The 27,102-nt window shown below is 46.0% G+C and overlaps 1 protein-coding gene across 1 annotated transcript in view; it reads right to left on the reverse strand.

The window, feature by feature from the left end:
- Positions 1-9,028: 9,028 nt before the first annotated feature.
- Positions 9,029-27,102, reverse strand: part of Ctnna1 (catenin alpha 1) — a 126,892-nt gene continuing 108,818 nt past the window's right edge. The window contains exons 11-18 of the mRNA XM_085699709.2: positions 26,201-26,357; positions 21,232-21,432; positions 20,212-20,363; positions 13,884-13,994; positions 12,632-12,813; positions 12,386-12,491; positions 10,983-11,117; positions 9,029-10,161 (exon numbers count right to left, since the gene is read on the reverse strand). Coding sequence (XP_085555835.1) covers positions 9,874-10,161; positions 10,983-11,117; positions 12,386-12,491; positions 12,632-12,813; positions 13,884-13,994; positions 20,212-20,363; positions 21,232-21,432; positions 26,201-26,357 — 1,332 coding nt within the window. The 3' untranslated portion in view covers positions 9,029-9,873. The remainder of the gene's footprint in view (positions 10,162-10,982; positions 11,118-12,385; positions 12,492-12,631; positions 12,814-13,883; positions 13,995-20,211; positions 20,364-21,231; positions 21,433-26,200; positions 26,358-27,102) is intronic.

The raw sequence follows: 27,102 nt of genomic DNA on the forward strand, positions 1-27,102 counted from the left end.
TGCATGTGGGCATTGATCTGGGAGAGAAGTGATCTTGTATCAGCTAACGGGATGCCCAGGCAAGCCAGACCTGCTTGGCTACTAAATAAGGCAAACGTGCCCCATCTGTGCCCTTGCCTCCAGTGTCAAGGGTAAGTCTAAGGAGGGGCAAACCCCTCCTGGCAAGTCTAGACTCCCCCACCCAGAGAGGCTTCATGCCAGGCTGGAAGCCTGCTGCAAGTTGCCATGGCAACCCCAGTTCTGGGCTTTCCTGATTTGGATTCTGGTGAGTTTGTTTTTCAGTCTTTCCCAGAGCTCCAAAGGCTGACTCCTGCTGGCTCCTGAGGCCGCATCCCCAGGAAGGGAAGCTGGGGAGGTCACTGTTGGTTTAAAACGCTCAGCTTCACAGGCCCAGAGAAAGGAAGGTTAAGTGGGTGGTCTTGCCCCTTGCAGTTCCTTTCCTGGTCTTCCTCTCAGCCCTCCTCTGCCCATATTAGCCACAAAGAAGCAGGGATGATTGTGGTCATCAGAGCAGCAACTGGTCTTTGGGAAGGCCACGTCCACTGTGGGAATCAGAATTCAGTCTGCCAGCCATGGGGACCACTGCCTTTTGGCTTTAAAGACCCAGCGCTGTGGTGTTGCATTTCCCAGAGGAACAAACTGACTCGGGGAGCCCGTGTGTGCTGCCTGAGTGGACACACTGCGACCATACCTGTGGTCACAGGAAGCAGGTTCGGGAGGATGGCACTGTTGCCTCGACCACAAGCAAGGCATGGTTCAGAAGGGCTGTGCAGGAGCTGGGCACTTTGGAGATGTGGTCAGAGTGCCTGGGAGTGGGTTTTAGAAAGGAACGAGATGGGGGCTGGAACATAGCTGACTGGGGCTGTAGGGAGCCCCAGCCAGGCCCCTGTGGTAGCATACTCCCGAGCCCTTGGGAGCACGGCAAGCCCTGCCTGCTGGTCTGGCATATGGAAGGGGCTGCCATGAAAAGAGTGTCACCACTTGATGTAGGTCCCCGCCGTCCCTTCTGCCCTCGTGTATGATGCAGACCAGCACATCTCTGTCTCCAGAGCAGCTGGGGGCTGTGATCCCTGGGGCAGGGACTGCAGTAAGGGGCGGCCGTCCAGCTAGACTGCTGAGCCATGGGCTCACCCCACCCAGTTATCCCCCTTAGAGCATCACTGGAGGTGAGCTTAGTTTGTAACCTGCTTGGCATCACCCAGGTCATCTGGCTCAGAGCAGGGAGCCAGGGTTCATGTGTTGTTTCTTAGCTGTTACCCTGGCCAGCATTGGGTCTTCAGGTCTACAAAAAGCTCCTTGGTTTACCTTGCTTTTCAGTGCTGTCCTGGGATTGGTAGCCAGGGAGCATGGCCAGGACTCAAGGCTTGTGAATTTTAGCAAGGCTGCAACCACCGAAACTGGAGTGAAACTCCCATCTCTGTCACGTGGTCGGACCTCCTGGAACTGCCAGCTCCTCTACACTGATGGTTAGTATCTGGCGCCTGGGTTGCTTCTTCCAAAAAAGGCTGCATTGGGGGGAAGAGTGGGGAAAGACCTCAGTGTAAGGGACCAAAGTGTGGGGTGGGCTGCAGTGTGGGGGTGCGCCACAGTAGTGGGGTCACGGTGGGGACAAAGTGGAGGGGGTGGGAGCAGTATGGGGTGGGCCACGGTGTGGGGTGGGTCACAGTGGGGGGCTACAGTGTCGGGGGCTGCAGTATGGGGTGGGCCACGGTGTGGGGTGGGTCACAGTGGGGGGCTACAGTGTTGGGGGCTGCAGTATGGGGTGGGCCACGGTGTGGGGGCACAGTGGAAGGAGCCGCAGTGTTGGGGGCCACAGTGTGGGGAGCTGCAGTGTCGGGGGCTGCAGTGTATGGGCACAGTGGGGAGAGCTGCAATGTTGAGGGGCCACAGTGGAAGTGGGCTGCAATGTGTGTGGGTAGGGGAGGGGTGAGCCAAGGTCCTACCCCATTTCTCAGAAAGCTTGGTTTTTATTAATTCGCTTGCATATTCAGTTTTTCGTCCTGTTCTGAGATGAATGGTCATAGAAAGGCCCTCAGACACCGATGATGCCCAAGATGAGATGAGGCTTGAAGAATAGAATCGCCCAGGTAAGGTAGGGAGGGCTTGAGGCTGAGGAGAGGGGCTCACTTGAGAAAGCCACATTTGGAGTTGCCGGAGGAAGTGGTGAGAAGGGGCTGTTGCCTAAGGTGCAGCCACATGTGTCACCAGGACCACGTGATCCAGTGTCCTGTCACCTTGTCATGGACCATGCCCTCCTCCTGATGTCCCTCCTTTGCTCATTCACCTCTTGCATGCACATTCTGGCTCACTGGTGTGAGTCGGGCATGTGCTGAGCAAGATGGAGCCAGATGAGCACGGCAGGCTCCGCTGGGCAGCAGGAGCAGAGCCTGTCAGGAGGGGAGGGGCCAGACGGGACCCTTGGGAATCACAAACATGCTCAGCTGGGGATAAAACAGTCTCTGTCATAAATTTATAATTTAATTAATGAATCTGGGTGGTGGCAGCGGCACACACCTTTAATCCCAGCACTTGGGGAGAGGGAGGCAAAGACAGGTGGATCCCTGTGAGTTAGAGGCCAGCCTAGTCTACAGAGTGAGTTCCAGGACAGCCAGAGCTACACAACACAGAAACCCTGTCTCAAAAAAAATTAATAAAATGATTATAACCTATGGCTCATTAATACATTAAAAGTCAATGGCAATTTTATAAATTAGTTAAAAAAAGAAACCAATAAAGTTGAAAACAAAAAAAGTATAGAGAAAGATCAGTGAAACTAAACTAAAAGATGGCTCTGTGAATGCCAGGTGTCACAAATCACCCATATTGGAGATGAAGGGGCCGTCACTGTGAATCCACAGCATTAAAGGTGAGAAGTAGATAAGCCGCCAACAACTAAATAAATGCGCTGTAAAGTCCATTTGACAGCCTGGAGGAAACAGCGGCTGGTTCCTCCAGAGCACGGGTTTTTCTCTGCGCTTTCTATTGCTCTGCCACAAATCTCCACGAACTCAGGGCTGTAAACATCCACATTTACTTTCCTGCACTTCCACAGGTTGTAAGTCTGACACAGTTCTCAGGTGTTGTGGGATGGGGCCTGTGCCCAGGACTTTCTCAACTTGGGGAAAATTCCTTGACTCAGTCAGTCCCCTTTGGAGTCACAGAAAGCTGGCCAGGCTCCCACGTGGTATCCCTGCCTGCCACTTCGTGGGCGCTTGCCTGGGGAGTTAGAGGGACCAAACCCAGCACCTGGGAGAGCATGGTTGGTTCAGCTCCATTTACCGTGTTCACACCCTGGAAGCAAGGCCATGGGATCATCTCATAGATGCAGAGCAGGGAACAAAACCCAGCCAAATGCGCCTGGGATGGTTGATTTTAATGTCACTTTTCCACAAAATAGAATCACCCTAGTAGGTGTGTAAAGACCTACCCCAAATGTGGGCGGAGCCTTCTGGCAGCAGCCAATTAAAAGGGGCATGGCAGAAAGCCAGTTGTTGGCCCTTTGCTCAGAAGGCCTTTCCTCCCTCCTTGGCTAATCTGCCCTGCTGCTGCTACTGCCTCCTCTGCTATGGGAACCAGCATCTCCAAGCCTCCAGATTAGAACAGCTGAGGCACCCAGCAGTTATCAGGTTCTCAACAGGCAGATGCTGTTGCTATTTGCCAGTGAGCTGATTGTGTGTGTTCACATATGTCGCCCTGCCTGCTCTGTCCCTCTGCAGATCCCTGCCAGATCACCCATATCAGAAGGACCTTCCCTAATCTCACAAGAGTCTGCATAATGCTGCACTTGCCCTTCTCAGCCGAAAGGCTGAATTCATTCCTCTAAGGTCGATACCAACCAAGGGCCACCATCTTCACAGTTCCCCAGGATTGTGCTGAAGTTCTGGGTGGGCCTTAGCAGCAAAATGAAATGAGAAGCAGACAGGTTAGAAAGCAGAAATGAGACAGTATTCACAGACGGCCAGTGTGCGAAAGCCCACAGACTCCGCGGAAGAAGGGGTCCTGGAGCTATTATGTTGTAAAGGACAGGTGCAAAGTCTCTGCCCAAACCAATGTGTTTGTTTCTGTTACACTGTTATAAATAGTTAGATGTTAAAATCTGAAAGTGGCACTTTATAGGTGGAGCAGAAAAAATGAAGTATAATTTATGGCGGCAAAGTTGCAGTATATATGCTGGCAACTATAAAATATCAGAGAAGAAAATCAAAGACGATCCTAATAAATGGAAGACATACTTGAGCTCCAGGATTGGAAGGCTCAATGCAGCTGGGATGTGAGCCTCAGCAAAGTTAATTTTATGTTTAGATGTTATGAGTCTTGTTTGAAAATTTAAGTGGAAACACAAAGGCATTAGAATGATTAAAATAATTTTGAAAAGGAGGAGGACTCAGACTAGCTAATTTTAAGACTACAAGCCCATGGGACTGAAGAGATGCCCATCAAGGGTTAAGAGCACTGGCTACTCCTCCAGAGGAGACCTGAGTTCAATTCCCAGCACCCATATGGCAGCTCACATGCAGGCAAAACACCATGTACATAAAATACAATTTTTTTTAAAAAAAGACTACAAGCCCATAGGTATAAGGACCAAATATATGACTTTGACCAAAGAGTAGATACATAGCCCGGCATGGTAATGGCAGCCTTTAATTCCAGCACTTGGGAGACTGAGGCAGGTGGATCTCTGTGAGTTTGAGGCTAGCCTGGTCTACTTAGTGAGTTCCAGGATAGCCAGAGCTATGTGGAGACTCTTGTCTCCAAAATAAATAAATAAATAAATAAGCAAAGAAAGAAAGAAAGAAAGAAAGAAAGAAAGAAAGAAAGGAAGAAAGAAAGAAAGAAGGAATAGACATATAGATCAATAAATCAGAGATGAACAAAAATAGCCCCCCACCCCCATGGTCAGGGTTGGCCTTTCAGGTCTGAAGCTCAGATCCTGCCTAGCTCTAAAACTGCCTGGGTTTGTTTTGTTTTTCCTTTTTTGTATGATGCCTTTTTATCTTCTTGTTTTGATTTTTGAGACAAGGTCTCCCCATGTAACCCTGGATGGCCTGGAACTCACTACATTTGTCTCAGCTATGCACCTCTGCACAGTGGCAGTGATTTGCATCTTGGAGACTTAACAGCAGAACGAGAACATCTTCCTTTTCTCCCAGTTTCCTAGTGAATTTTCTTTCCTTCCGTTGAGAATCCCCTATTATGTGAAGAGAGCACTGTGTAGCTTCTTAGAGGTGTGTCCAGATTTAGCCATCACTACTCTTGCATGTTGGAGCCATTATTATTAGGTGTTACTTGATTATAAGAGCTACGTTACCATGACTGGGGTCCCTCTGACAGCCAAGGCAGCTGCTCAGTGACTCGGATGCCGTGTGGACAAAGGCCGGTGCTCAGTCCGATGCTCATCGCAGCAGGACAGCTGACCAGTGAGTGAGTGGTGCTCTATCTACACAAGTGTCCAACGTGAAGCTTATAAAATGTTAATTTCTGTAATTTTCTATTTAATATTTTGGGGCCATGGTTGAGTAAGGGTAATTGGAATGAAGAAAAAGCAAAACTAAATGAGGAGCGGCTACTATATAGTTAAGTGGTTTTGGTGTTTGTTCTTTTTGAGACAGGCTCTCTTATAGAGCCCTGGCTATCCCCAAACTCAGAGATCTGCCTACCTCTGCCTCCCGAGTGCTGGGATTAAAGGTGTGTGCCACCTCAGCAACTGATTTTTCACCAAGGTACAAAGGTTAAGAAAAGATTGTCTTTTCAATAAATGGTACCATAGCAGTCAGACCTGTGGACCCCAAACCTCACAACTACTACACAGTTCAGCCTGTGTAGCAAATTATGGACCTATATCTAAATCTTTCCTAAAAAATAGGAGACAAATCTTTGTGATCTAAAGTCAGGGAGAGCTCTTAGATATAACACCAGCTCACCACTCAGAAAACTAAAAACCCCCATGAGTTGGACTCAGAGTAAAATGTAAGAAACTAAGAAGATAAAACCGACAACAGAAAGCCCTTTGCAATCATATATTTAACGGAAGGTTTATATCCAGATACGCACGGAGCTGTCAGAGCCCGTCTGTGGCCGACACGGTAAAAGACAAAAGATTTGAAAAGGCATTTCACCAAAGACACACAGATGGCTGCAGAGCACGCGAGCACACTCAACATCCTTAGTTGTTAGAGAAATGCACATAAAGCCACCATGAAGCACACCACACACCTATACCGAACACACACAGCCTGAGAATGCCAAGTGCCAGTGGTGGAACAGCTGGAGGCTCGCTCACTGCTGCTGGTGAAATGCAAAATGGCACAGTACACCGGCTGTGAGGTTTGCAAGCCTCTTACAGTTAAACATACCTAGGACAGAACACATCCTTCTTTCTGTTTGAGAAAAATAAAAAAGCCTGTGTTTAAATGCTTCTATAAAACGTATATATTAGAAAGACAAAGCTAGAAACAGTTCCAGTCCCTTAGAGGAGGAATGGGCACACTGCACCCGCTAGTGAACTTACTACTGAAGCCTGAGCAAGGTGCTCACGGCAGCGTGTGCTGCTCAAAGGCTCCGTGCTCCCCGACATGCACCGTGCCAGATGTAACCGGATGCAAAGGCTAAGAACAAGGGATTGCATTTATATAGAGGCAGAAGAGGGAAAGGCTGTGCCCCAACTACCCTGGGGTAGCAGGAGGGAGTGTGGTAACTATCCAGTGACATCAGAGAGAGTAGGTTTTACTATATGTAAATTCTAACCTACTTTTAAATTTTAATTCTATTTTAAAAGTCTCAAATTATATTTATTATGTGTGTGGGTGTTTTGGCTGCATGTATATCTGGGTATCGTGTGCCTAGTGCCCGCAGAGGCCAGAAGAGGGTGTTGGACCCCTGAAATGAGTCACAGATGGTTGTGTGCCACCATGTGAGTGCTGGGAATCGAACCCCAACAAATGCTCTTACCACTGAGCCATTTCTCTAGCCCCACCCCACCCTAAATTTTTAAAAATCAAAAACAAGAATGAACCTCAGCGGTTCCTCCACCCATTGCTTCTTTTCTCCTGTTGTGCTCTGGAGGCTGTTCACCCTCGCTGGCTCAGGGGACTGCACAGCCCGGGGATCCTACGCCAACTCTGGTTCAGAACAGCAATCAATCAGAATAGGGCAGTGATCGGACATGGTAACAACTTGTACCAAAGAAACTTGGACAGCCATTCCAAGATGGAAGCTTGACTTCTAAGAAAGTGGTGGTGGACATGGTGGATCACCATGCTTGTAATTCTGATACTGGGAAGTCAGGAGTGTTCAAAGTTTAAGGCTAGCCTGGTCAACAGTGTGAGGCCATCTCAAAACTAATAAATAAATAGATAAATACATAAATACATTTTAAAAAGGGCATAAAATACTACTGCCAATCAAACATATGTGTGAGCACAGTGGTGACACGGTAGGTAGCTCAGGACCTGGTGACAACGGTCTGATCAGCAACACTGACCAACAGGTATGGTTCTAACATGTTTAGCTCCCTCAGATAAACAGAAATGTCAAACAACATTGATGTCATTTGTTGGTGACATAGGTTGGCTGTGGTATAAGAGTGCAGTGAGAATTAGTGGCGGCTGCTGTAAGTCAGCTCAGTTGACAAAGGCATGCTTTATTGCTTGTAAATGATGCGGAGTGTAGAGGCGGAGCCTCTCCCGGCCCTGCGCTGGACATCTAGCAGTAGGCACTGTGTGGGGGCCACAGGCCTGTATGCTGTCATGGTGGGACAGACAGGAGAAGCAGAACTCCGAGCTGAGCCCTGCACCATGGCAACAACACAGGCATCAAGGAGTTGAGAGAAGAGAAGAAATCTGAAGCATCACAAAAGCCTAGAGCAGGTAGGTACCACATACAACTGAAGCTCATGGATGCCTGGCACCCGGGGGATGTTGGTGGGACTAGACCTTGAAGTTGGCATTGGGGTCAAGCCACTTGGTGCCAGGTAACTTGGATGAGGGGTTTTGCCTCTGCATCTGTTGCCTCAGCCTGAGGGCTCAAGAGATGAGAACATGGACACCTGCCATGCTGCAGATACGGGTGACATGCTAAGAACTGGACGACTCTGGCATGCTCATCGCAGCAGCTCCTTCTTGGGGAGGTGGCCCTGGCCCGTGTGGAAGGTCCTGCAGGTTGGGCCTGGAAGCTCTGAGCAATTGGGTGCTACAGAGGTCAAGTTGGGGAAGAGGACACAGAAGGGGGCAGGGTGGTTAGGAACGTGCAGACCTTGAGGGTAAAGAGGCCGGGGTGCCCTGCAATGACTGCGTGGGCTGTTGTGAGGAGATCAGAGCAAGAGCAGCACGGCAGGTGAGGGAGTGGCATGCAGAACAGGGACCTGAGCCTTTCCCTCACTCAGGCCTCACCAAGCTGAGAGGAGCAGGTCTTCCTGGGCCCAGGTCAGCAGTATGAGGCAGAGGGGAGTGATGTCCTGAAAAATGTCAAGGGGCAGGGACCAGCACCTCCCTGGGATCTTCATGAAGTCCCCACACAGTGAGTCACGTCGCATACTCTGTGGCACCACAAGATCTGCAAGGACTCCCAAGTGTTTCAAGATCTTGCAGGAGTGTAGGGCGCACGCACGTGTGTGTGAAGGCACATGGAGGAAGCGTGACTAGGAAGTGTGTCCCCCCTCATAAGCAGGTTTGATAAGATAGGAACAAAGGCCCAGTCTGACAGACTGTGGAAGGCCGTCACCTTGACCAGGGGACAGCAACTGAGTGGGCAGGGCAAGAGTTGATTGAAACAGCAGAAAGGAGACTTGTAAGGTGACAATGGCCACAGCCATCTGTCTAAGGAGCCCCAAGATGGAATGGGGTTTGACGTCCCGGTCAAGTGCTGATATGACTGTGCCCATGGCTTTGACTTGAATCCTGAAGAGTGGTTATGAAAACTCACAGGGGAAAGACACAGGCTGACACGACCGGACCTCCTGTGTGAGCTGGGGGTGCAGAGGCACGATGAGTCAGAAGTCTGAGATTCTTACTGAAGGCAAAGGAATAACTTCTTATTCTTGGTTTCATAGTGGACTTTATTGGGAAAATTAGTGTAAAAAACAGTCAGATTCATAAAATTTAAATAAGACAGTAGTAAAATCTTACCTCATAGCTATGGTAATTACTACAAAAATCACAAATAAGGTGGAGTCTAAGTTATTGCCTAGGCAAACACTATTCTGTCAGGCTTCTCTGCCAGCCCAAGGCAGGAAACACTGCAGTTATGAGAAGTAAGGCCGATGATGAATTTGCATTTGATGCTGGAATAATGGGGGAAGCGTGTTCTGATTATGGCATCACATCTTTCTAGCCTGAAAAAGCAGCTCTATTAATGTCCTGCAGCAGAGCACATTAGTAACTGTAGCCATGCATTATAATTCCCATTTTGTTTCATAAAGAAAGCAATCAATTTCCTACACAATACATTATGCTTTATTGTTTCCTATAGTTTATTCTTCAGAAGAAGTTCCTTCTCTAGGCTGTTTCTCAGGCCGCCCAGTGGCTTACCCTGGGTCCACCCTGGCCATTTAACTCCACGCTGCCACCTCTCTCCTCCAGCCCTCATCTCTACCTAGAAAACAAACCTCATCCTACTCTGAAATGTGACCAGAAGTTAATGTGGTACTCTTTGGTTAAGGAACTTTTATTTTCATTTAAGCTTATAAAAATATAGCTAGAAATATACTTCTGAATTCTAAAGCTTTTTTTTTAAACACCTTTAACACAAACATGTCCTTGCAAAATTCACCACCTGGTTGGGTTGAAAATCTGCTACCTCCCGTGGAATCTAAGTGTTTTCTACTTAGCAAATATATCTGCGTGAAGCATTTGTAGGCCCCATGGGCAGAGTGGCTCAGATGCTGTCCATGGCTTTGAACTCACTAAGGGCCTGCACGGGGCTCACATGCTTCTTCTGAGAGGCTCGTTTAATCTTGGTCTGTGTTTCATCCTGCTTCTCCCTCTTCACCAAGGGCTTCTTCTCAGGCGCCTTCATCTTCCATGACACAGCAGGAAGGTTGAGGGAGGCCATGCCCTGTGACTTCTGGTATTTGGTGGAAGCCACATAGGAAGCCTTCACGGTCTGCACCACAGCATTCATCAAGTTCTTGGCTGCCTGGATCAGGGACATGGCGCTGTCCACCTACAAGGGAGAGAGGGAGTGGTGACGAGCCCGACGCACCCTGCATACATGCAGGCCTGGTCACAGCAGCGGCCTGGTCACAGCAGCTTAGGTTCAGGGCCTGGGGTCTCCGTAGACTGTGCAGAGGCTGTTACTGCTCTCTCAATGGCAGTTCTTATCCACATAACCCACAAAGACTTGCCTTTGAGAAGAAATGGTGAAAACACAAAATAGAAGATCACCTCAGCAGCCCTGTCCCCCAGGGCCGGGGACTTTCTGGATGGTCCTGAGTGACTGCAAGGCCCCATGAGCAGTGACAGAGAAGACTTGAAGTCAGACCACTCCCATCCAAGACACACTGGTGATCTCAGGTATGGGTCTGGTCTCCCATTAGAGAATAGAGACGTGTTCTCTCCAGATATAGAAAAATGTCTCCTCTTCTTGCTCACAGTGAGAGGGACCCAGAACTGTGACCTGATGACTTGCTACAATTCAGCTCTTTATGGGTAGAAACTGAGAAAGCAGCCTGCGCAGTTCTACTTGGTCATTTCTGAGCAGGCTTAATTACCGTGGGGGTGGGGAAGTAAAAACACCCCTTCCCAAAGAGCAGCTGGCAGAAGGAAGAGACCAGGCCTGGCAATGGTTCCAGCTGTCACCAACCATGCCATCTAAAAGTGCTGTAGTTCAAAGAGATAGTGTGTGGTCTGTGGGGTTCCAGGACCCAGATGGGTTTTGCAGTTTCTGGTCTCTATACTTCTGTGTCTCAAGTAGGTAGGTGGTATGTAGGGACATATACTTTCAGCCAATTCCCACTAACCACCACTTCTCATTGCCACACTTACCCCGGAGACGACAAGCTCTCCACCAAGGTTCTGTACTTCAGCCTTGACCTTGCTACAGATGTTGAGCTGGTGGCAGTAGAGAGCGATGCGCTGGAGGTAGGCCAGCAGGTCCTGCTTGCAGGCGGAGTCTGGGCACTGATGGGACAAGAAGTTCAGCACTATATGTTCCCAGCCCCACTGAGATAACCCCTGCTCCCAGGGCTGTTTCTCAAAGGCTCCCTGTAGGCACCAACCGGCTCCCTCCTTTCCTGAAGGAGCAGAGGCCAAGAGGGGTGAACTGCTCTCTTCTCTAAGGCCATTACATCCCATGCAGCACTGCACGGGGCACACAGTGAAGCACCCCGAGCCTTCCACTCAGTAACTCAGCGCCTGCTTGCAAACGACCACCCTATGCCTAGGCTTCCAGCCCCGGGAAGAAGCTCCTGGCCCTACAAGGTGATTTCAAGGAAGGGCCTAGTCATACAGAAAAGTCAACGTTCTGAGTTATGTAAATTAACATCTCTGCCTCAGGCACTGTCTGCTCAACAAGGGGTCCACAAGATAAGCCCCTAATGACAGACACTCACTCTAGGCAGAGATGATTACCAAAAGTTAGAAGTGTGGCCCTGCCCACGCTGCACTGAAGCCCAGGTGTTTAGGTCTCATCAGAGAGGGAAACACAGTGCTCCCAGTGGGGGCGAGGATGAAGTGAGCAGCAGCGTGGTATAAAATGCTGAAAGCTTTTAGATTTTTCCTAAGATGCCACCGAAGCAGGACAGATTCAAGTCCGATTTGCACTGTAAAATGACAGTGTTGATGGCTGTATGCAAAATGGAGAAAAGAATAGGTCATAGGCCACAGTGGTCCAGGTAGGTGAGAGATCAATAGAGCTACTGACTTCAGACAGCAAAGACCGGGTCCACAAGGCTTTTTACAGGGTAGTCAAGAATGATCATCAAATGGTGGCTTGAGTAACGAGGGGCAGCTGTCACTCATTCTGTAGCCCAGAAAACCCACAACTGATAGAACTTTTCTGGCCTAAGCACCACAGGAATGTGCTTTGAGACACCTGTTCCAACCTCTAACAGTCCTCAGAGCTCCCAAGTTCTACAGAAACCTCAGCAAGAGGCTGCCATACATCAGTGCCAGTGCTGGGACAGGCAGGATATGCTTCTGCCCGGAAGTGGACTTCTCAGAAGGGAGAAAGAAATGATAGAGGCTGTTTTTAATGATTTAGTGATAGAAAGTTTTTGGACATACACACCCAACTCCTGAGACTTGTCAGAGAAGCAGATCTGAGAAATCCTTAGGAACGTATGCTGAGATTAATTAAGTAGGTTAGGGCAGTTTTCAAAGATAGACTGTGGCCCCTGAGAATGCTCACGGACAGCTGCTTCGGCAGCGGCCAGCAGACCGGCACTTACATGATCTGCGATTGTCCGGCCAAGCTTATCCATCCTGGATCCCGCCTCGGCGATTTTCTTGGCAGCACTGATCACATCTGATGTATTTTTGAGTGGCCCTTTGCCTCTGAAAAGAGAACAGGATCCCTGTCTATGAAGCCCCTCCTGGTTGGAGGTGAATGGAGAAGAGATGTTAACAAAGCATCAGGGTCCTGGAGAAGTAAACTCCCCCTCTCTGCAAAGTCTGCAGAGTGGGCTTCTGCTCACCGGGTGAAGTCGGTCATCTCCATCATGATCATGCACATCTGCTTGGCCAGCACGATGATGTCATTGCCACTGTCATCCCACTTGGACACTTCAGCATCCAGCTTGCTCTTTTCTTCCTGGAAGCTGGCCACCTGTTCTGCAATCTTTGCTTTTTGCTCCTGAGGAAGCTGAGCCATGATCGCCTACAATCACAAGCCAAACCACTATTAGGAAGTTCTCACAGGGCATTAGCCAAGAAGACTTCTAGCAGCAATCCACAACATGGGTAGTGGGATAATGCTTTAATAGTTTCACTTTGCCTGAAGGGCTATTTTCTTCTCCTTGCAGAAAATTTTCTGCAGCCTAAATTCCTGACCCACTTCCCGAACATGTCTGAATGTGGAGGAAACAGCACAGGAGGCTAACTCAGTGGCTTCACAGTCAAACACCTGTGCTGATCCGATGGCCTGACTCTTAAGTTTTAAGCTTGCTGCTCTTTGTGGCAATAGGAAAGGAGAGGAAAGGGTGTGTGGGTGGAGCCCTGAAGAGACATCCCCAAGTTTGAGAGGCCTACCAGAGGTAGTGTGAGAACACAGAGAATCTGCTGAGGAGCATACACCTTAGCTACGTGACAAGTAGCACTTTGGAGGTCAACTGCCAATTCAAGCCCACAGCTTGGGCTCCATCCTCTTAGCTTTCCAAGTGTTCACGACTCGGTAAGGCCTAGGGCAGGGACAAGCTCTCTGATGGATTTCCATGGAGTGAGAAAATAGACTTCTTAGAGATATATCTTGGCACACTTCCAAAAGCAGAGATCTTATTGACTGAAGACTTAATGACTCCAATGCAATGGTGCTGACTGGTTTTCTTGAATGTATTAATGGATTTTATGGGCTTTTTTTGGACATTTTTAAGGCCCATGAATAATTAAGAGCTCACCCCCATAGTTATCAATGCAATGGGTAGAAGTATTTCAAAATTCTTTTTAACAAACATTATTCTGATTAGATTGGCAGCCTTTTCTGACTTGGGGTACCATAAACTGGCAGTCCAACGGGTAGTCGAGGCCCCAGGTTCTAGCCTTGTTCCTAGCTGAGAAGGCATGTGGTGGGAAGGCACAAATGATCAGTAGGTGCCATGACTTAGGATTTAGGTCATAACACCAAAAAAAGACAAGAAGAACGGAGCCCTGAATACTGCTAAATATCCTAGAGGAGAAAACAGGCAGGGAGCTTTACAGAGTAAGTCAGAGGGACAGGAAGCGGATTCTCACCCGGGCACTTTGTCCAGCTATCAGCTGGTCGTCTTCCGTCTGCACGCTTGTCCTACTTCTGACATCAAAATCTTCCGTCTCAAAGTCAGAGTCATCCAATTCCTCGGGGGTCTGCAGCCAAGACAAAAGACTATGAGCCAGACAGAGTCCCCTGCCTCCAGACTCCCTGAATGACATCTGGGCAGAGCAAGGCGGCCAAGAGTGCAGGTCACCGGAGTCGTTTGTGTGGCCTCCACACCCTCACCTTTTTATTTACTGGTTTTTGGAGACAGGGTTTCTCTGTGTTACCAGTCCTGGCTGTTTAGGAACTTGCTTTGTAGACCAAGCTGGCCTTAAACTCACCAAGATCCACTTTCCTCTGCCTCCTGAGTGCTAATTAAAGGCATGCACCACCACTGCCTGGCCACACCCTTACTTTTTAAAGAGAGCTCCTTTCATAGGGTGAAGAGCTCAGGCTTGCTCTAACATAAAGATTTCCCTTTTAATACAGCTGCATCTGCGCATGAAGGTGAAAACTACTCTTGGTCAAAAGTCTTTAAATTAGGTATGTTTCATACGACAGAAAGCATTCTCATAAAAGTCCCACTTTATGGCAAAAAGAAAATGACATTAATACTGGACTTTCTCTCTGGATGCCAAAGGCTATTTTGAGGAATAAGACAAAGCGATATATTATTAAAAGTCTTATTTTACTTTTATCAAAGAAAAAGAGAATATAGCAGATAAGAAATCAGTGTATACCAACGGGACAGACTGCTGCTTCTCATTCTCTGCTTTAACTACTTAGTAAAATCTGTATGTTGTACAACCTGCCAGCCTCTCCTCATTAGCTACTGATTGACACCGTCATTAGGCAGGACAGCTGGGGTTGGCTTTTAGCCCAGACGACTAGTCTGTGACAGGAGGGCACTGACTGAGGTCTCCTCTCTACCAGGCCCTAAGGCAAGTCATGGCCAGGGCCTTGTTGTGAGGATCAAGTGACAGAACAGGTGGGAGGCTCTCAGGGACATGAGCGTGGGTTCTGACAGGCAAAGGCTGGGCCTACCATAGAGAGGTAAGAACAGTGGTGGGCAGGGATCACAGGTGTCAGAGCCACAAAGATCCTGTCAGGGTGACCTCCAAGCTCTGGTCACAGAGCTGGCGTGCTAAGTCTAGAGAGGTTTCCACAGCAGCACCTGCCCACCGCCTATCTGGGTCCTAAGAACTGTTCTTGAAAGGAAAGCTCCTTTTCCTTTTCACTCACTCGGCTATTCTACAGGAAACCACAGGAGCAGTGGGCAAAGACTGAGACAACTATATGACCTCCTAGAGCGCCGCAAACGGAGTCATCGCGTTGACTGAAAACAGGCAGATCTGTGAGCAGGGCAGTGGGACACGCAGGTGGGAGAGATGTTGGTACACCGAGGAAAAGCAATCTGGCTCACTGGCTGGGTCCCAGCTCAGGTGAGAAGAGCAGCAGATGACAGGACGAGGGATACGGACGCCTAGGAGAGCATGGAGCAGCAGATGACTCAGTCAGACTGCGACCCAGGGGCCTTCGGGCAGAGGGGCGGGACTAGGTAAGGGATGCCAGGCCTTGGACCAGGGAGGGAACACGCACATTCCCAACAGGGAAGACAAAGCCAATCAGACTTGCTGTTTGATCAGGGAAGCCACTGTGTAGACCCGAGCAAGTGGAAGAATTAACTATTGAGTAATCTGGCTTTGGAAGCTGGGGCTCACTCCTGGGCACAGTAACTGAAAATAGGTTATAAATTGGCTATGTAAGTATGGAACTTAGCAAAATCAGCCTCTAAAGAAAGCATATTTTATGCCCATCAAAATTCTTCAAAGACCTCGAAAGAATGGTATTCAACTTCATTTGGAAAAGCAAAAAAACCCAGGATAGCCAAAACAATCCTATGCAATAAAAGAACTTCTGGAGGCATCACAATCCCTGACTTCAAACTCTACTACAGAGCTACAGGACTGAAAACAGCCTGGTATTGGCAGAAGAACATACAGGAGGACCAATGGAACCGAATAGAAGACCCGGATATCAATCCACACGTCTTCGAACATGTGATCTTTGATAAAGAAGCAAAAAAAAAAAAAATCAAATGGAAAAAAGAAAGCATAATTAACAAGTGGTGCTGGCATAACTGGATATCAACATGTAGAAAAATAAAAACAGACCCATATCTATCATCATGCACAAAACTCAAATCCAAATGGATCAAAGGCCTCAACATAAAGCCAGCCACACTGAGCCTTACAGAAGAGAAAGTGGGAAGTACACTTGAACGCATTGGCACAGGAGACCACTTCCTAAATAGAACCCCAGCAGCACAGACACTGAGAGAAACAATTAATAAATGGGACCTCCGGTAACTGAAAAGCTTCTGTAAAGCAAAAGACACGGTCAACAAGACAAAACGACAGCCTACAGAATGGGAGAAGATCTTCACTAACCCCACATCAGACAGAGGTCTGATCTCCAACATATACAAAGAACTCAAAAAATTGGACACCAAAATATCACACAATCCAATAAAAAAAAAAATGGAGTACAGACATGAACAAAGAACTCTCAACAGAGGAATCTAAAATGGCTTAAAGACACTTAAGGAAATGTTCAACATCCTTAGTCATCAGAGAAATGCAAATCAAAACAACCCTGAGATTTCATCTTACACCTGAAAGGATGGCCAAGATCAAAAACACTGATGACAACTGATGCAGGAGAGGATGTGGGGAAAATGGAACACTTCTGCATTGCTGGTGGGAATGCAAGCTGGTACAGCCCCTTTGGATGTCAGTGTGGCGATTTCTCAGAAAATTAGGAAACAACCTTCCTCAAGACTCAGTAATACTACTTTTGGATATATATCCAAAGGATGCTCAATCGTGCCACAAGGACATGTGCTCAGCTATGTTCATAGCAGTTTTGTTTGTCATAGACAGAACCTGGAAACAACCTAAATGTCCTTCAACCCAAGAATGGATAAGGAAAATGTGGTACATTTACACAATGGAATACTACACGGCAGAAAAAAATGACAGCTTGAATTTTGCAGGAAAATGGATGGAGTTGGAAAACATTATTTTGAGTGAGGTAACCCAGACACAGAAAGACAATTATCACATGTACTCACTCATAGGTGGTTTTTAAACATAACGCAAAGAAAACCAGACTACAAACCACAATCCCAGAGAACTTAGACAACAATATGGACACTAAGAGAGACTTACATAGCCCTAATCTACATAGAAAGTAGAAAAAGATAAGATCTCCTGAGTAAATTGGGAGCATGGGGACCTTGGGGGAGGATTGAAGGGGGGCAGAGAAAAATGTAGAGCTCAATAAGTATCAATAAAATAAGATAAAATAAAATAAAATAAAGCATATTTTAACAAAGAAATGCAGGTAAAGAGAAGAGGACAGGGCTTCCTGCTAAGGAGACTGGGATAGAGAGAGGCTGAGAGGTGTGTTCCCCCGCACCCCAAAATGAGGAACATAATCATATAAAGAAAGTACAGAGACAGTGAATAAGTTAAGGATGCTGGGCAACCTCAGCCAAGAACAATGACAGGGACCTCTCCTAGAGGGAAGCAGTGGCCACAGGGGCACAACAGTAGGGGGCAGATAGTCCAACTGCCCAGTATTTCCAATGGGACTGGTAAGACAGGGACAGGGTTAGAGGTTCAGGTGTGGGAAGGTTACAGATTCTAAGACCAAAGCTGGAGGAATGACTTAACCCACAGGGCACCAAGGGCCCTCACAAAGTTCCGCCTCAGAAACTTCCATCAGAATGGCTACACTGATCTGATTTTTGCTTAGCAGAAAAATGAGAAATACTAAGACTGCAGAAAGCCTACGAAAAGGAGATATACTTACTTAAACCTGAGACCTGGGTTGGTAAGATGCCTCAGTGGGTAAGGCACTTGCAACTAAGTCTGACAACCTGAGTTTGATTCCTGGGACCCACACGGTAGGAGGAGAGGACTGACTTCCACAAATTGTCCTATGGCCTCCATACATGCACACACAAAAATAATGTATTAAAAAAAAAAAAAGAAAGAGCTGAAGGGCTGAGTGAAAAGTGACAAGTGGGATCAAAGTGGGATCAATCAAAGACCACCATTGGTAACCTAAAGACTGGTAAGAATCAAACAAGCAGTAAACTCAAGTGTGTGTGTATATACACGCCAAGGCTAGCATTAATGAATACTTGGCTTTGGCTTTCTCACTGGGACTCATTTCTACTCAAGACTGTTGAGTCAAAGGCAGCGACGGGATCAGTGAGCAGGACGCTATGCACAAACTAAAGCACAGGCATCACCAAAGCTTTACTTTTGCTGGCTTCTGGCCAATCTCACTTCTGCACACACCTAGAGGTCCAGAAGGAGGTAAAGACCTGCCATTCCTCATCCCAGCACAGAACTAAATATAGTAAGCAGTCATTTATGTGCCAGGCCCGTGCTGAAAACACTGCCTGCTTTTCATCCAATACAGCCATTAATTTTTTTAAACATTTATTTTATGTGTATGGGAGTTCTGCCTTCATGCACGCTTGGCATACTCATAGGCCAGAAGAGGGCATGGGATCCCCTGGGACTGAGTTTCAGGTGGTTCTGAGGCACCATGTGGGTGTCCAAACTCTCAAAAGAGCACCAGTGCTTTTAACCACTGAGTCCTCACTCCAGCTCCCCAGTAAAAAGAAGAGAATAACATATCAGAGAGACAAAGGGATTATTTTGGAGGAGGCACCTAAGCTGCCTGCCTCCTCCCGGGATGAACTTTATCAGTACCCAGACTGCTTCTTCAGAATGGTGCTCTAAGTCTGAGTCACCTCCTAGGAAACACTACACAGCTTTGATCCCATTGGCTTTAACGTGACTTCAAGCTACATGAGCAGAACTATGCAGCACTGGAGTATATGGAGCCTTGGGATCCATTAACACCATATTATAGCCACTGGCTGCCACAGTTCAATCAGATCAGCCTTTATAGTAGATAAGATCCTTCTGCTTTAACTTTAAAAACCATTTTTAAGTGGTATTTTTAATCTATTTTGTACATGTGGAATTCAAGAGGACAACTTGCAGGAGTTGATCCTCTCCAACCATGTGGGTCCTGGGGATCAAATTCAGGCCACAAGATTTAGTGGCAGACACCTTCATCCACTAAAGCATCCCAGGCCCACCCGGGTTCTTCTTTAGCACAGCACTCAAAGACTTAAAGCCTCTGCTATCTTGCAGTTGTATCTACAACCATTCCTCTTCCCAGTGTGCTTGGGACAATTTTCCTACCTCAACCAGAGAATGGTGATCTTGCCTAAGTGTTTCAACATTGCATACAAAATGAATGCAACAGGCCTTCAACATGTTCCCAAACTGACATGGTGGTTAACTTCTGCAGACTAGGAAGAGGGAGTATAAAAGTAAGACAGAGTCCCTGTCTAATACCTTGGAGGTTTAACTAGAAAACAGTGAAGGCATAAATGAAAATCAATTGACTGACTGAACTACACAACAGCAGGCAAAGCTCTAGCAATACAATAGGTGGGCATTGTATTCCAAATGCCTGTTCTGGAAGCCTGCAACAACTGGGGACAGGCACGCACTCACGCACGCTCGCACGCATGGGACACACAAATGATGACAATGAGACCCAGGTAACCCTGCTCCTTTTCTCAAGAGCAACATGCAAGAGATCCACAGCTATGGAAAAGGCAGTTTGGAAGACACAGGCCCAGGACATGTTGACAGAGAAATCTGCAGTTTCAGAACCCCACCCTGTCCCAGTTCACAGGGAGGTCTAGGTCATTCTGCTGCTTTGTCTGAGAAGGGTGACATAAGACTTGGAGGTAGGACTTCCACTCAGCTCAGCACTAGGCCCTGAGCCATGGAGCATCATCAGGGGCTGCCACTCTTTATCCTGAATAAAGTTTAACCTCCTGCCTGGGTTTCCCTTCAAGGAGAGGAGTGTTCCTTCTGAACAGAAGTACAGTAACTTTACTTACCTTAAGAAGAAGCTCCTTCTCTGAAATTTAAGAGACTATTTTCTGTAGTTTCCCCTGTAACTCTAACTATTCTGTTTTATCCAACTAAGTTCCCTAAATTAATTTAAGCCCAATCATGCTAGATCTCTTTGTTTGGTCTATATTTGGGTTCTATCTCATTCTAACAGATCAAACCATGGTTTAATACACCGCACTGTAGCTGCTGAGCCCCAGAACCCATGGTTCAATACACCACATGGTAGCTGCTGAGCTCCAGAACGACACACTGCTCAAGTTAGCAAATGAGAAGAAGCTGTTGAAATGTCTAGAATGTGGTTATTCACCCTTATCATCAGCACTGCTTTCCTGATGTCCCGGATGCCATCGTATACAAGGCGGGAGGCATCGATAAACTCATTCTCATCCATAGGCTGGGCTGGGTCTGAGCTGAGGGCTTCCACAGCTGCTTCCACTTGCTCAGTGAACCGTGGCATGACTATGGAGACAAGAGACAGGCAGGTCACACTAAGGAGACAGCACTCCACAACCTTTTCCTGAATCCTTGAATAGGCAGTAGAGTCAAGTTCAGGACAAAGATCCTGTGTTTCTACTCTTGTGCCCAGTGCTCACCAGCAAAATAGACCACAATGTTCATAGGTGAACTTACGGACAGTATCTGCAAGGACTCAGCCACCTTCTCAGCACTCTGATCTAGAACTGGGTGACTGAGAACTGAAATGATACTAACTACTTTGAGACCTTAAGAATGGACCTACAAAAGGTGGAATAGTAGTTTAGTGGTAGTAAACTTGCCTAGCATGTAAGAGGCTCTGGGTTCAATCTACAGCACTTCAGGAGGGGGGACCCACCTTCACTTATGTGTTCACTAGCAGGACGCTATGCACAAACTAAAGCACAGGCATCACCAAAGCTTTACTTTTGCTGGCTCCTGGCCAATCTCACTTCTGCACACACCTAGAGGTCCAGAAGGAGGTAAAGACCTGCCATTCCTCATCCCAGCACAGAACTAAATATAGTAAGCAGTCATTTATGTGCCAGACCCGTGCTGAAAACACTGCCTGTTTTTCATCCAATAAAGCCATTAATTTTTTAAACATTTATTTTATGTATATGGGAGTTTGCCTTCATGCATGTTTGGCATACTCATAGTTCATCACAGACACACAAAGGAAAAATGTGCTTATAAACTGTCTAATAACCAACTTCTCGCTAGTATGATGAGCCACCCAGTGTGTAGAAAACCAGAGCTGAGTTCTGTGTGTGTAATCCACAGGATTTGGAATGATGCTGGGAGTCATCATGGGGACCCAGGAGAAGACTAGGACAGGGGACAGTCCTCAGACCTGTGTTGGAGAGCAGCTTGGTGGCTTCCAGAACCTTTTCTGTGTAAACTCCTGGCTCGTAGTTGTCCATCTCTGAGGTGACTACATGGATGACTCGAGCTGCCCGGCCTCGAATGGCGCCAGCAGTACGGTCCAGCCCATCCACATCTTTCTCTTGGAGAGCAATGACACACTTGTTCACATCCTCCAAAATGTGATTCTCTGAGGAACAAGCAAAAAGCTGAATGAAGGATCAGGTCTTCTACTAAAGGGTGACATAGTAGAATGGCATGTTGTATGTATAGAGGACAGGCTTGGTGCCAACCACATATGCCAAAAGTTTTATAATACAAAGCTGGACACAAGCACACAGTGGCATGCTGGCACTCAGGAGGGTAGAGCTAGAACAGAGTTTGAACCAATTCCTGCAAGTTGTCCTCTGTCCTCTAAAAATGTCCATGGTATGACCACCTGACTTTTCCCGACCAGGGTGCCGGTAGCACTAAACTAGTCTCTCTGTTTAGCAGTTACTACTGGAGTAGAATGGGAACTCCCAAGAGAAAAACTAGTTAACCACACTGGTACAGACTTGCCATCACACAGTAGCCAAGAGGCAGGAGGACTGCAAGTTCAAGGCCAATCTGGGCTACATAGTAAGATCCCATTCAAAGACTAGCAATGCTAGAACATTTGCCTATCATGTGCACAGTCTTGGATCCCATCCCTAACACAATGGAGGTAAGGAGAACAGAAAAAAGCAATAATTAATGATGTGAGGAAAATTAAAAAATGAGTTGGTTTCAAAAGTCTTTCCAAGGAAAGCTAAGAAACAATAAGAATTCCCACTATGAAAGAGAAAATGAGACGGGTGGTGGCGCACGCCTTTAGTCCCAGAATTTGGGAGGCAGAGGCAGGAGGATTACTGTGAATTAAGGGCCAGCCTGGTCTACAGAACGAGTTCCAAGATAACTTGAGAGACACAAAAATACACTCTCTCAAAAAAACAAAACAAAAAATGAGAAAGAATGATTCCATGCCATTGCATGGAATGCAAAACCACAAAATTTCTAGCATAAATTTCAGGATCTTTATGCCAACTAGAAGAAATGGACCTGAAGCATCTTTTAAATCCAAACCCCCTACATACTAATGACAACAAAGCAAATGTATACCAAACCTGTTCATCATTCAAGGCCTCAGGTGTTGAAACTACCGTTTCTGAAAGCAACACAAGATCAATGTGAAAGAAACACTTTGTATTACAAAGGTAAGAATGTTAAAAGAAAAGGTTCTGCTAAGAAAACTACAAACCAGTGTTTTTCATATTATTTCTTTTAATTCTCATCCTGTTTCAGGGTGGTTAACACTTTGGAGGGGGTTAATACCTCAGACTCAGTGATGTACTCTACAAAAAGCATCATCTAGATACACATGTTTTCAAAACTAAGCCCCAATTTTAATAAATTCATCCTGACTCTTCCCACCCCATGTCTTTTTCCCATGCTGGATGTCCAATTGTTGTATCTAAGAGTTCCACAGTAGCCAGGAATGGAGTATAGCAGAGCTTTATTATCTGGGGTAAACTCACAGTATGGGTAGCCATCCGCAGTCCTCTGTGTGCACTGGGAACTGGAGCTGAATCCAGCAGAAAAGGGGCTACATGTTTTTTGTCTGCACTTATATGAGACCACACCCAAAGTGGGTTGGTATCCTAAAGGCTATTGGCTGAAGGAGTTCCCACAATACAGTAAGTGGTCACAACCAGAGAAGGTATGCAAGCCACTCTTTAGTAACAAAGGAAGTCCCTTTAACACATGACTGCATATCTTAGGAAGTGTGATGAGATCTACAGTGACATCTGGAGGTGAGCATCTGGGCAAGCCTGTGAGGGTTACCTTGTTAGGTTAACTGGGCTAACAAGTTTTATCAACTGTGGCTGGCACAAGTCCCTGGGTTGGGATCCTGGACTGTACTAAAAGGAGAAAGAAACCAGGCAAAGGTGGCACACGCCTTTAATCCCAGCACTTAGGAGGTAGAGGCAGACCAATTTCTCTGAGTTCAAGGCCAGTTTGGTTCCAGAAGAAGTTCCAGTTTCAAGACAAGGAGAAACCCTGTCTTAAAACAATAATAATAATAATAATAATAAACTTAAAAATTAAGGGGGGGAGGAGGGAGGAAGGGAGCTGAATACATTTACTCTCTGCTTCCTGACTACAGATACTACAGATACAGGGTGGCTAGTTACCTCAACCTCCAGCTGTTAGGACTTTCCTGCCATAAGAGACTGTGCCCTTGAACTCTGAACCCTTTCCCTCCTAAGCTTGCTTCTATCCAGTTACCTGACCTCTCTCTCTCTCTTTCTCTCTCACACACACACACAATTAATATTCTCTCTAGTCAGTGAGCTGTGCTTGTACTGCTTCCTTCCTCCAAAGAGAAATCCTCATCTACAGTTTTTCTTATTTTACTACAGAAGAAAAAAAAGCATAAAATCCTTTCATATCAAAACCAAACAAGGCAGGGAATAAACATTTTAACAATGGCTATACTGACTGTCAACCTGAAGGTATCTAGATTCAGCAAGCAAACAAGTCTTTAGGTACACCTCTGAGTAATTACTAGGAAGACTCATCTTAACCATGGTCTTAGACTGAATAAAAAGGAGAAGCGGCAATATAAACCCAGTCGAAAGCCCATAGCTAGGGAGATTTGGACCCTCAAAGGGAACTTACTGCTGCTATTTAGTTAAACTGGTGTCACACCACCTGAGCACTTGTTTGTATTACACAGACGAAGTCCTTTTCTTTGCAATTGACAACAGTGAACACAAAGACACTTGGTTTTTCAAGGTGAGGAGAATAAGGGATGGCTGAGTGTTCAGCCCTAAACAGGACATTTACACAACCCACTCTAAGGCTTGGAGAACAGCGTGGAAAGGGGTCTGAAAGAATGCACAAGCCAGAAGAAAGGAAAAGGCCTGTGAAATGCCTGGTCATGACAGCCATTACAATATGAACTCACAGCAGCAGCTGCCTGCACTGAACCTGACAAGAGTCAATCATGGACAGAGGAGGGTCTCACAGGGCCCAATCCCTTCTTGGACTACTGGCTATGGATGAATTCTAGTGGACAAGATCAGAGTGCTATGAATTAACTGCTTAGTCTACTAGGACTCTACACAGTAAGCTTGACCCTCACCACGGCTCTAAAAACACCTTGATTACTAATCGCTTGCAACACCAGACAAACACACCAGAAGTAGGCAGCCAGAATGCAGATGCTCTGAAACAGCACTGCTTCAAGAGAACACTTCTGGGCTTGAATTTGCTAAACAGAAACTGGCTCAATTGCTCTGCACCAAGTCAATCTCTCTTAAACTCCTATTTACATAAAAGTTGAACCCATTCACCAGATAAAAGTGAATCTGCTAAAAAATTTGATTTCTCTTTACTGGTCTTCTGTTTTATATTAAAATAACCTAAAAAATCCTGTCTGGATCCCACTAAATGCCGATACTGAATCCCTTTTGTTGTCTGTTATATGAGAGCCATTTTGATTGTATGATATTTTACTTTACTGTAAGAAAGAATGAAAATTCCTGGAGACAAAGCCCGGTAAACATATCCAACCTAATTTTAAAAAACTGTAGGAATGTAGTACTTATCCAGAGGGGGCTTTGCATTTAGATTTCCAAATTTGTTGTTTGCTTAAAAATGTGCTATGAAGGTGGAATGTTTTTCCCTAAACCTATGAAAAAGAATAATTCCGTACTTCATTGGGAAAAACAACAGAAGGCCAAGATTTCCCAAAAAGGTCATTGCTGCTTTTTTGGCACCTGCAACAATGTGCTCGCAAATGAATTTTTTGTTTTAAAGTGGCAGCATCTGCAGTTTGGTAGTTCTGAGGCAACATGGTTTACCCTGTCTTCCTGCAGTTAACATACAACCTATACCCGACTCTCTCAAGTTAAGCCAAAAAGAAAACTACCATCTTGAGTTCATGCAAAGACAGGGACACATTGGTATGCAGAACACAGTGTCACCCTTATTTAGGTCACTGCTGGAGGACTGTGCTGTGCACGTACTGAAGTTCTGCTTCTCTTTCAAGCCCCATTGCCACTCACATCTTCCACATTCCAGCCTGTGGTTCCCTGGGGTGACAGGTAGTTTCAGCTCTACAAGAACCCAGTCACTAAATCTGCCCACAGCCACTAGCCTCAGGAAGCCTAGCATTTCCAAGGAGAAGACACAGCCAAGGGCAATAGAAGCCCTGTTAAGGAGAGAATGCATTTAGTATTACTCAACTCTAAGGAGATAGGATTGAAATTTATTTCTGTGAGATAAACACTAAATTGCATTTGACAGACATGTTCTATATGAATGCAATTTACTATGTCATTACCATTTTATGTTTATATAATGAAATCAACTGTTTTTGTGACGTGAATTACTCAGATTTATTTTTTCAAGTTCATAATTAAATGGCACTTAAATATTTCCTCTCTGTTTTCTCTCACTGCATCAGACAGACACAGTCTTTGGGGAAGTAGTCAGGTACACTACGATCACTTCCAATAGACAGAAGCTTTCCAAGAAGGGAGAGCATTCTCTACAATAAACTAGCTGAGAGGTTCCTTCTGAGTTTCATGGGCTCATAATAAATGACCAGCAGTACCAAGACAGAGGTCTAAACTCAAATATCAAGAGGGATGGATAGTTATATGCTACACAGGTTACAGCCAGAGGGTCTCAGTCTATACCAGCAGTGAAAGGTTTGGCTAGTCCAATAACTAATTCTTCCAGGATGACCAGCAGCCCCACCATGAGGAAAACAGCTCCAGTTCCAACTCCCCCTGCTCAGGACTCAGGTCAGAACGTCATAAAACTGGAAACCAGCATGTTATTGACAGAATTTACTTGCCCATATTTGAAGGTGTTTTGTCTGTGATTATGACTTGGACAATAACTACACTAGAGAACCATTTCATTACCTGAGACAGCCAAGAAGTCATCAATGGAAGTAATGTCATCAACAGCATCTGTGAGAACACGGACTTGTTTTTCCCATTGCTCTTTAAAAAGATCCATGTTCTCTTGGGCCAGTTTACTTTGTGGCTTTGCTGCTAAGGCCAACGCAGCATTGATAACCTGCAGAAGACATTAATGCGCATCACTATCTATCTCAAAGTCACTCAAATCAATCACATGGGGTGATTTGGTCAACAGAGCAGGAACAGCTCCCTGTCACTAGGAACATAACACCATGTGCTTCACCATAACTAGTACAAAGAGGAAATACTGAACCGCAGGTCTTAGACTTTAACACCAAAACAGTAAGTCTTATTTGGAAACAATAGGCAACTGTAAACAAATGAAGGCTCCCTCTAATTTCTCCAATCTGTGAAGGCAAATCTATAATTTTTGACATAAATTTCAAGCTTTTTAAAAAACCTCAATCATACAAATATACCATCAAAAAATTATATGATTAAAATTATAGGCCACATATGATTAACTATCCTGGTTCCTTCTTTTAAATATGTCAGCATGATTAAGTATATATTAAAACATTGTTCAGTATTCCATTTTATAGGTATCTTATGTTACTCTCCTACTGTGGGATATTTAGGGTCATTTCAGTTATCCATCACTATTACAAAAGTAGCCAATAATGCCCAATAGTATATAACAATGACCTGTATCTGAAATGCCAAACTTACCCAAATTCATTCATAATAAAGGTATTGTATTCCAATTCCAAGGACTTTTTTCCTTTTGTCATCTTAACACAACTTATAACAACTCCATAATATATAGTGTGCTCATGAGTACAAATACAGGGCTGAGGACATAGCTGCCTGGTATGTATAGGGATCCAGCCTCAGTATAGCAT

Source organism: Myodes glareolus, chromosome 13 (genome assembly GCF_982192425.1).
Source record: "Myodes glareolus chromosome 13, mMyoGla1.1, whole genome shotgun sequence".
Taxonomy (NCBI): domain Eukaryota; kingdom Metazoa; phylum Chordata; class Mammalia; order Rodentia; family Cricetidae; genus Myodes; species Myodes glareolus.